Raw genomic sequence first — 10,000 nt, 5'->3', positions numbered from 1 at the left:
ATCACACACTTTCCATCCTCTTCACATTCCAGTCTTAGAACTCATCGAATTCTCAGACCTACAGTTTCACTTCCAATGTCACAGACGTGAGACTTAGTGGCCCACATCTTCTCCACGTCTAGCTGTGTAGTTTATGCCACAAGACTGCCACAGATCTGAACCCTGTGTGACGGAACACCGTTGGGAACCCACACGTCTCTCTGGCAACCCTTTCTGGCACACCAAGCATAGTCATAGATGTCCTTGACCTGCTGTTTGACCTCTTCATGCTGACCGATCCTGGCCCATCTGACCCACACCCGACATCCACTGCGAATGACACGGTCCATCTGCGCGCGTGCACTGGGCGCCATGAAGAGTCTGGAAAGAGACAGGCGATTGGCTGAAGAGGCAGGAAGCACGCGACACCACACCACGTGACGGCGTGCCCCGGGGCGGGTCTGCACAGCAGCTTCACACATGACGCTTCTCTGTGCACGTGCTGAGCTCCCCCCTCCCAGCACCCCTCCTCCCCTCACTTTGGCCACACCTCCCATGAAGCGCCGCCACTGACCGCTCTTCGTGTCCTCCTCTGCAGACACCACCGCCAGTTGCCATGGAGACCATTTCAGTTGCCTCAGGCGGAAGTTGGTGTCTGGAACCTTCTCACGGTTCAGCCTGCGGGCGACAAGGATTCTTTTGGTGAATCTCTTGCTCTTGGGCTTGCTGTCTGTCGTCTTTGCTGCACGTGCAACCAGTTTTTTGGCAGTTGACATGGTCACTGACTTCTTGGTGGAGGGCTTCTTTCCTCCTTTGGAGATTTTGGTGACGGCGGACGCAGCTGTGGTTGCTGCTGGGCTCTTGGCTGCCTTGGCAGCTGAAGGAGCTGCAGCAGTAGAGGCTGAAGAGTCAGCACGTCTGAGGACACCAAACACACCTTCCAGGTCCTTGTGCAGAGCTTGCCGCCCTTCACGTGCCCGCACTTCTGCCTCGTAATTCTGCAACCACACACAGTGCTTTGGTTAGGGCCTGCTGAAGAAAGCTGCACTCAGATGTCAGACATCTTTTACATTATGCATAAGGAAGGGTGCATTACGTCAAGTATATATAGTCTAACACCTTGATGATTCTTTTTTGCATTCAGGTCAGACGCTTTTGTTATAACAATTGCCCATGATTCCAGCAGCTGTTTGCAGAGCACCATTACATTTTTAACCAGTGGCTCATATTGGGTACCAATGGATATTCTAAGAACCTACTTTAAAAACAATCTAAATGAGATAGTCATGTCATACTGCCTGAAAGGAAGCAGAATCATAGTAATACATGACACGAAGAGATCCATGCAATTACGGCACTGATATCATGGAACACAACGGACACAGACCGCTACAACTGAAACACTTACGCTGAAGAACTCCGCTCCTTTTTCACGGTAGCAAATGGCCATGATGACGTCACACAACGTTCCGAACTGGGAGAGTTTCAGATGCTGACCGTCAGTCATTGTCGTCATCGTTTTGAAGAACTCGGTTGCCTGGTTGCTTGAGTTCACCTGGACTCCATATATTCTGACTCCCTGAAAACAAACAATATCACTGTGAGAAATTCACTTTACAACAACGCTGAACCATAGTACACATTCAATAGGCCCTGTGTACAGCAAATGTAATCATGAATGCAAAGAGAAGTACATTCATAAGCGTTCAACCCCTTCCCCCACAACCCCCTCTCTCTCTCATGCGCACGAACTGATATGATTATGAAACTGAATCCTGAGTCAGTTTGAATGAACACTGCAATTGATCCGCTTTATTTAACGTCATGTCACTCTGGCACAAAATTCGTCTTCATTTTCAAAGTATATCATTTGAATTATGTTTGGAACTGAAAATGTGGGGAAAAAATAAAACACATCCTGCGTATATAATCTCAAAGAAAACTATTCATCATTTGTTCCCATATGAATCCTTTCCACACACAATCTCTGTGCACTGAAACCAGATCAAGGAAAGGGCCATAACTCACCATCTCCTGTAGCATCTGGGTCTCCTTCTTCCAGTCAATCTTGTCCTTGTTCAGGTGGAAACTGGGCGGGTGAGGGAAGGCATCGCCAATCACCACCAGAACCCTCTGGGAACCCGGGCTCCACTTGAGGTCCCTCCTCACCAACCTCAGCATGACCTCATAGGCCTCGGGTTCGTCCCCACCCCCCGTGGTGCCCACGTTGTTGACGAAGTCCACCAGCTGAGGGAGGTTGTCAGTGAAGTCGATGTGCTTGGTGACGTACACGTCCTGATAGTCCCCGTGGGCGATGACGGCGGTGGTGACGGCGGGGATGTCGGTCTGCAGTCGTTGCAGCATGTCCGACAGCCGTCCCCGAACCTCCGTCAGTGCGCCGCTCATGGAGCCCGTCGTGTCGAAGGAGAAGGCCACCTGCAGGGGGCCGTTGGGCAGTGCACCGGCCATCTTGGGTTGTCCTTCCTGAAATGGTCGTCAGGGTCACCAACGTCAACAGCTTGTTTCGGAACGGAAAGAAATCAGTAAACGAACCAGGAAAAGCGAGTTTAAGATATCGAAAGAAATGTATCAGTCATCTTAGGTTATGTACATTTTTTTCCCTTGCCGAAGTTTGAATGGCTTAGTTCAAAAGAATAAAATATGTCCTGAGCTAGTGTGAAGTATGTTTTAATATCAATGATAACAAAGCATATCTCCGCTGTGAGTATTACTGAAGTGTACTTAACTACTGACGGTATGAGACCCGGCCCAGTCATGAAGTAATACTACAGTTTGTTAAAACTAAGTATTCTCAAAGTGTTCTAAAATCGTTAATGCTGTTAGAGTACCCACAACGTTATGTTTTATGCATCGAATTATGTACTACACTGTACGAAGAAGTAGTTTAAAATATCTCAGTTATATATATATATATATCTGACATGACCTCCTCTTCCTCCAAACCTTGATTACACGTGATATTTATTACACACACACACACACACACACACATATATGGACCAACACTGAAATGCATGTCTCTGGGGACGACCCCCTCATTACCTACAATCAGTGAATAAGAGAGAGAAAGAGAGTATTCTTACCAATAACAGTTAGTGAAGTAACCAAAGCTGTTGTGAGACTTCTCGCTTGTAAAAAAACGTCTGTAACGTACAATCTCTTCGGTATTCGCTTGGTCGATCTGTTGTAACCTACAGTTCAGCTCACCGCAGGAGTGGTGCAACACACTGTCTCAAAAGCCAGTCGCAGAAGCCTATATAGCGTTGGCTTGCCAAGGGAGTTATACTTCGCGGAGCACTGGGCTGACCTTTTACCTATGGCTTCGCGGAGCCCAGGGGTGACATTGCACAAATGGTTAATCCGAGTTACCACAACTGCGAAAATGCTTCGCGGAAAATCCTCACAGTTGGCACAGTGTGCGATCGATTTATCTCTGATAGATTGTGCTCTCTCTCTCTGCTTTCGCGTGTGTGTCACAATGTGTGTGTGTGCTTTCGCGCGCGCGCGCGCGCGCGCGTGTGTGTGTGTCACAATGTGTGTGTGTGTGTGTGACAATGTGTGTGTGTGTGTCTCAGTTTCTCTCTCTATCTGTCGCTTGTAGTGAGTACATCTGTATTTTTTGCAAGCTTTTGTGCTTTCAGTGTATCTGTGTAATAATGTATGATAAAGGAATTCAGGCAAAACTAAATGGTATGTTACTGTGGGTGTTCAGGAAATACTGACGACACAACCTTACAGGCAGAGTGTGATCCGTTGATGTGGACAAGTTGTAATTTTGTTAAAGATTTTTTTTTTTCTTCAGTTTTAATGTGTGGCAATATCACGTTGTCTTTCAGTGAACGAAATTACTTTTGTATTGCAGGTTTTATTTTTGAACTGACGATACGCGGACTTTCCAAGTACAAGAACTGATCATAAGACATTTCGTATGATATGGGAATAAGGAAGAGAGAGAGACAGACAGACAGACGCCGCAGAGAGAAACAGAGGGAGATAGAGAGAAGCAAACAGATAAGCGAATAAACAGAGAATGAGCAGAGAGAGAGAGAGAGAGAGAGAGAGAGAGAGAGACAATCAATGCCTCGGCAGGGCTCCGCGAAGCACTGAGCAGCGCGTGTGAAGCACTGAGTTCGCGAAGAAAAACGACAGGAATAGACACGGCTCCGCGAAGCTTCACGCTGTGGCACGGCCTTTCGTCTGCTATAAAAGTGCTAGTGAAGGGTGAGTATTGTCACATTGCACCACAAGCATACAGCGAAACGTTAACAATACTACGATACGGCTGGCTTTTCTTATCCAATACTCCCATTTACTTGTAAGTGGCCTCACAAAATTGCCATCTATGAAACAGTATTTTGAAATATAGATTGATCATGAAATGTAAATGACTGTCTTTTAACAATGCCTCAGAGTATTATACGGTGTAAATAATTTGATCTGTAAAACACTGTGTACTCTATGAACATCAAATATATCAAAATGATTTGAGAACACTGTTTTAACACACTTTTGAAATATTTGATAACTCTTGTAGTTTAAACACTCTTCAGAAATACTCACAGCTGACCGTCTTTGTTAATATTCATACTCAGTAAAACACACTTTATAATCGTCCCGGATATTCTTTAAAAACAAGCCAATTACACTTTATATATATATATATATATATATGACTGGCACATTACTCCTGACACCTTAAACTCGTCGGCCTTTCCCGGCTTTACTTATTTCTTTCCCGCGTTTCAAAACAAGCTGTTGATGTTGGTGACCCTGACGACCATTTCAGGAAGGACAACCCAAGATGGCCGGTGCACTGCCCAACGGCCCCCTGCAGGTGGCCTTCTCCTTCGACACGACGGGCTCCATGAGCGGCGCACTGACGGAGGTTCGGGGACGGCTGTCGGACATGCTGCAACGACTGCAGACCGACATCCCCGCCGTCACCACCGCCGTCATCGCCCACGGGGACTATCAGGACGTGTACGTCACCAAGCACATCGACTTCACTGACAACCTCCCTCAGCTGGTGGACTTCGTCAACAACGTGGGCACCACGGGGGGTGGGGACGAACCCGAGGCCTATGAGGTCATGCTGAGGTTGGTGAGGAGGGACCTCAAGTGGAGCCCAGGTTCCCAGAGGGTTCTGGTGGTGATTGGGGATGCCTTCCCTCACCCGCCCAATTTCCGCCTGAACAAGGACAAGATCGACTGGAAGAAGGAGACCCAGATGCTGCAGGAGATGGTGAGTTATGGCCCTTTTCTTGATCTGGTTTCAATGCACAGGGAATGTGTGTGTGTGAGTGGAAAGGATTGATATAGGAACAAACGATGAATAGTTTCCTTTGATATCGTGTACACAAGATATGTTTTATTTCCTTTCCCACCATTTTCAGTTCCAAACACAATTTTCAAATAATGTATGTTTAAAATGATGACGAATGTCGTGCCAGAGTGACAAGATAAATGAAGCAGATCAATTCCAGAGTTCATTCACACTGACTCCGGATTCAGCTTCATAATCATATCAGTTTGTGTGCATGAGAGAGAGAGCGAGCGAGCGAGAGAGAGATGGAGAGAGAGAGAGAGAGAGAGAGAGAGAGAGAGAGAGAGAGAGAGAGAGAGAGAGGCTGAGTACTTGAACACTCATGGATATACTTCTCTTTGCATACATGGTAATAATTATTTGCTGTTCACAGGGCCTATTGAAGGTGTACTGTGGTTCAGCGTTGTTGTAATGTGAATATCACACAGTGATATTGTTTGTGTTTTCAGGGAGTCAGAATATATGGAGTCCAGGTGAACTCAAGCAACCAGGCAACCGAGTTCTTCAAAACGATGACGACAATGACTGACGGTCAGCATCTGAAACTCTCCCAGTTTGGAACGTTGTGTGACGTCATCATGGCCATTTGCTACCGTGAAAAAGGAGCGGAGTTCTTCAGCGTAAGTGTTTCAGTTGTAGCGGTCTGTGTTGTGTTCCATGATATAAATGGAAATTTATAAATGTAATTGCATGGATCTCTTCGTTTAATGCATTGCAATAATTCTTCTTCCTTTTGATTATATTATTTATATTATTTAGATTGTTTTCAAAACAGGTTATTAAGATTTCCATTGGTGCCCAATATGAGCCACTGGTTTAAAATTTAAAGGTGCTCTGCAAGCAGAATCATGGGAAATTGATATAACAAAAGCGCCTCATCTGAGTGTGAAAAAGAATCATGAAGGTATTAGACTATATGTACTTGACGCAATGCACCCTTCTTATTCTGAGTGGAGCTTTCTTCAGTAGGCCCTAACCAAAGCACTGTGTGTGGTTGCAGAATTACGAGGCAGAAGTGCGGGCACGTGAAGGGCGGCAAGCTCTGCACAAGGACCTGGAAGGTGTGTTTGGTGTCCTCAGACGTGCTGATTCTTCAGCCTCTACTGCTGCAGCTCCTTCAGTTGGCAAGGCAGCCAAAAGCCCAGCAGCAACCACAGCTGCGTCCGCCGTCACCAAGATCTCCAAAGGAGGAAAAAAGCCCTCCACCAAGAAGTCAGTGACCGTGTCAACTGCCAAGAAACTGGTTGCACGTGCAGCAAAGACGGCAGACAGCAAGCCCAAGAACAAGAGATTCACCAAAAGAATCATTGTCGCCCGCAGGCTGAACCGTGAGAAGGTTCCAGACACCAACTTCCGCCTGAAGCAACTGAAATGGTCTCCATGGCAACTGGCGGTGGTGTCTGCAGAGGAGGACACGAAGAGCGGTCATTGGCGGCGCTTCATGGGAGGTGTGGCCAAAGTGAGGGGAGGAGGGGTGCTGGGAGGGGGGAGCTCAGCACGTGCACAGCGAAGTGTCATGTGTGAAGCTGCCGTGCAGACCCGCCCCGGGGCACGCCGTCACGTGGTGTGGTGTCGCGTGCTTCCTGCCTCTTCAGCCAATCGCCTGTCTCTTTCCAGACTCTTCATGGCGCCCAGTGCACGCGCGCAGATGGACCGTGTCATTCGCAGTGGATGTCGGGTGTGGGTCAGATGGGCCAGGATCGGTCAGCATGAAGAGGTCAAACAGCAGGTCAAGGACATCTATGACTATGCTTGGTGTGCCAGAAAGGGTTGCCAGAGAGACGTTTGGGTTCCTAACGGTGTTCCATCACACAGGGTTCAGATCTGTGGCAGTCTTGTGGCATAAACTACACAGCTAGACGTGGAGAAGATGTGGGCCACTAAGTCTCACGTCTGTGACATTGGAAGTGAAACTGTAGGTCTGAGAATTCGATGACTTCTAAGACTGGAATGTGAAGAGGATGGAAAGTGTGTGATGGCAGCTGTCTAACGAAGCAATCAGTTCCATCTTAATTGTGAGCATCAATGTACAGACATTTGGTAATTGGCAATGTTCTCCAGCATTTCGTGGGACTGACCTGTTCCAGCATGACTTGTCTCTGAATGATACGTGTGGACTGCAGACAGATCAGACTATGCAGAGCGTTTGCTGTTTTTTGTTGGGTGAATATAATGTTCATTGTACAATTTTAAAAGTACGTGAGATTTGTTGGTACATATATCAAGGCAAAAAACACAGTTCCAGAACAAAACTGGGTAAAACAGAAGAGAGAGAGAGAGAGAGAGAGAGAGAGAGAGAGAGAGAGAGAGTTCTCATCCCCGTACATGTAATACAATGTGTACAGACGTTGAAAATATTCAAAAACTTTTTTTTTAACATGTGAACCAGAATATACAGTTTGTTTAAAGAGGATCGTCTATAGTTTCCTTTGTTGTGCAGTCATAGTTGCTTTATTGTTTCATTGTAAATATTGAAAACCAGAGTTGTTGAAGTAGCACACAATGTGCGATATGTACATCAGTCATATACCATGAAAAAACAACAAAGAAAGAGAAAAAAAAAGAGTTGTACATATCAGTACGTCGCTGAGGAAGCACAATTGAAAGTGACTCGGGCAGATCGTGCATTCCTTCACAGAATCCTGACCTGGGTACATTGAATCATGTTCAGTCATGTGTGGAAGCTGTGATGATGGGTTTGTTGTGTATACTTGATGATGACTTGGTTTTGTATATGGTGCTGACTTTGTACATAGCTCATAATATGAGTTGGTGACATAAAAAAGATGAAATGTATGTGTCTCTATCTGTGTGTATATATATGTGTGTGTGTGTGTGTGTGTGTGTGTGTGTGCGCGCGCGCACATTTCCTCGCCCAACTCTGTCTGTCTGATGTCTTTATCTTTACTCTCTCACTGGTACTTGTCGCACGTGTGTGTGTGTGTGTGTTTGTGTCTGTGTCTGTGTGTCTGTGTGTGTCTGTGTCTGTGTCTGTGTGTCTGTGTGTGTGTGTGTGTGAGAGAGAGAGAGAGAGAGAGAGAGAGAGAGAGAGAGAGAGAGAGAACTGAGAACTGTTTTAATGCAAGGCCACCGACCTGTATACATATGAATGCACATGTTATACACAAACACGACATTGAGTTGGATGAGCAACAAAATGTAAGAAAGAATAAACTGATAATATAACAAAACTAAATGAAAAGCTGAGGGTAATCGAAAGAAAATGTCTTTCGTCTAAGACTGAGCGCTTTCTGCTCTCTGTTTTAACGCATAGAAAATAAACATTGCTACATCTCTTGACACAATGCTGTTGACATTTTGAAGTGGGGTAATATGGGAATCCTTAAATTTTGTATATCCTTGGATAAGTATTTCTTTCTCAGAGTATTGTATTGTGGACAAATTGCCAGTACATGAATTTCAGTCGTGTTCGTACCCTCCACAAAAGGTACAGTTTTTCAGGCTATCCTTATAACGCTCATTAACTTTAAGTTCGTTTACTCAGAATCTGAATGTAAGGAAAGCCGATCTGAATTTGGAAATGGTAAGATCAGGTATATATTTTTCTGGCTGCAACAATGATTCAAAGGAACGGTATGTTTCATAACGATCACTACTATACAGTTTTTTTTTTTACCAGTCTTCGTTATAACAGTCTACCATACGTTGTTTAAATGAGAGAGAGAGAGAGAGAGAGAGAGAGAGAGAGAGAGAGAGATATCAAAGAAAAGCTTTAATACTCTCGTCTTTTTATTTTATAGACTTTACACTCTTCCCCTTCTACAATCGTCCTCTGTTCCTCTTTCCCTTCTCTTCAAAGTTTCACTTCGGTCATACTCTGTTCATTTCCTATTCCTTCTCCTGGATGACGACGACGATGATGATATCGATACTTACATAGCGGCTGTCCATGATCGGAGACTAAGCTCTAAGCGCTTTACAAACACGAGGTCATTTGCACAATAGGCTGCCTACCTCGGTAGAACCGACTGACGGCTGCCATTTGGGCGCTCATCATTCGTTTCCTATGTCATTGAATCAGGTTTCAGTGAAGCACATATATACTCAAACATACATGAAACATTTTACGTGTATGACCGTTTGTTTATTTACCCCGCCATGTAGGCAGCCATATCCCGTTTTCGGGGGTGTGCATGCTGGGCATGTTCTTGTTTCCATAACCCACTCAACGCTGACATGGATTGTAGATCTTTAACGTGCGTATTTTATCTTTGATCTCCCTTGTTTCTCGGTTGTCTGTGTTCAAGTCTGTGTTCATTTATCCATGAATTTTGAGAAACAAAGAAGTACAAAAACCCAATATCTGAGAGAGGGAAAGAAAGAGAGAGGCGGGAAGAGAGAGACAGACAGGGAGACAGGAGGAAAGACAGGCACAGAGGGACAAAAGTGTAGATCGGTATTCTTCACAACCGATTACTGAATATATATATATAAGATATATAAGATACTGACATTATTTTTTAAGCTGATGATGCGCAAAGATGAAAGACACTTATTCTCATTAAAATTGAGATCCTTTTCCCACCTCTCCCCAATCTTACCCCCTCACACGCACACACACACACACACACACACACACACATACACACAAAAACACACACACACACACACACACACACCACACACACACACGCTGCCAAGCATGAATTAAAGTAC

The 10,000-nt window shown here is 45.2% G+C and overlaps 2 protein-coding genes across 3 annotated transcripts in view; one reads left to right on the top strand and one right to left on the bottom strand.

Annotated features, from left to right (window-relative positions):
* The window catches only part of LOC143282420 (uncharacterized), a 3,989-nt gene extending 772 nt beyond the window's left edge, over positions 1 to 3,217 (bottom strand). The window contains exons 1-4 of the mRNA XM_076588055.1: positions 3,084 to 3,217; positions 2,008 to 2,463; positions 1,388 to 1,558; positions 1 to 977 (exon numbers count right to left, since the gene is read on the bottom strand). The exon at positions 1 to 977 is cut by the window's left edge and continues 772 nt beyond it. Of these exons, the coding sequence (XP_076444170.1) occupies positions 132 to 977; positions 1,388 to 1,558; positions 2,008 to 2,448 (1,458 nt within the window). The 5' untranslated portion in view covers positions 2,449 to 2,463; positions 3,084 to 3,217 and the 3' untranslated portion in view covers positions 1 to 131. The remainder of the gene's footprint in view (positions 978 to 1,387; positions 1,559 to 2,007; positions 2,464 to 3,083) is intronic.
* Positions 3,218 to 4,104: 887 nt separating this feature from the next.
* Positions 4,105 to 8,066, top strand: LOC143282419 (uncharacterized). 2 transcript variants are annotated; one of them, XM_076588054.1, is made up of 4 exons: positions 4,105 to 4,221; positions 4,787 to 5,242; positions 5,773 to 5,943; positions 6,324 to 8,066. In XM_076588054.1, exons 2-4 carry the CDS (start codon positions 4,802 to 4,804, stop codon positions 7,167 to 7,169), a joined length of 1,458 nt encoding a protein of 485 aa, XP_076444169.1. In that variant the 5' UTR covers positions 4,105 to 4,221; positions 4,787 to 4,801; the 3' UTR covers positions 7,170 to 8,066. The 2 variants fall into 2 exon arrangements, with proteins under 2 accessions (XP_076444169.1, XP_076444168.1); XM_076588053.1 differs by lacking the exon at positions 4,105 to 4,221 and adding an exon at positions 4,248 to 4,315.
* Positions 8,067 to 10,000: the final 1,934 nt, after the last annotated feature.

This window comes from Babylonia areolata, chromosome 5, assembly GCF_041734735.1.
Source record: "Babylonia areolata isolate BAREFJ2019XMU chromosome 5, ASM4173473v1, whole genome shotgun sequence".
Taxonomy (NCBI): domain Eukaryota; kingdom Metazoa; phylum Mollusca; class Gastropoda; order Neogastropoda; family Buccinidae; genus Babylonia; species Babylonia areolata.
This window is presented reverse-complemented; position numbering and strand designations above follow the sequence as displayed.

Coding starts and splice junctions, on each gene's coding strand:
- LOC143282419 (XM_076588054.1), top strand. CDS start 4,802: ATGGCCGGTGCACTGCCCAACGGCCCCCTGCAGGTGGCCTTCTCCTTC. Junction 5,243..5,772: donor CCCAGATGCTGCAGGAGATG/GTGAGTTATGGC, acceptor TTGTGTTTTCAG/GGAGTCAGAATATATGGAGT. Junction 5,944..6,323: donor AAGGAGCGGAGTTCTTCAGC/GTAAGTGTTTCA, acceptor GTGTGGTTGCAG/AATTACGAGGCAGAAGTGCG.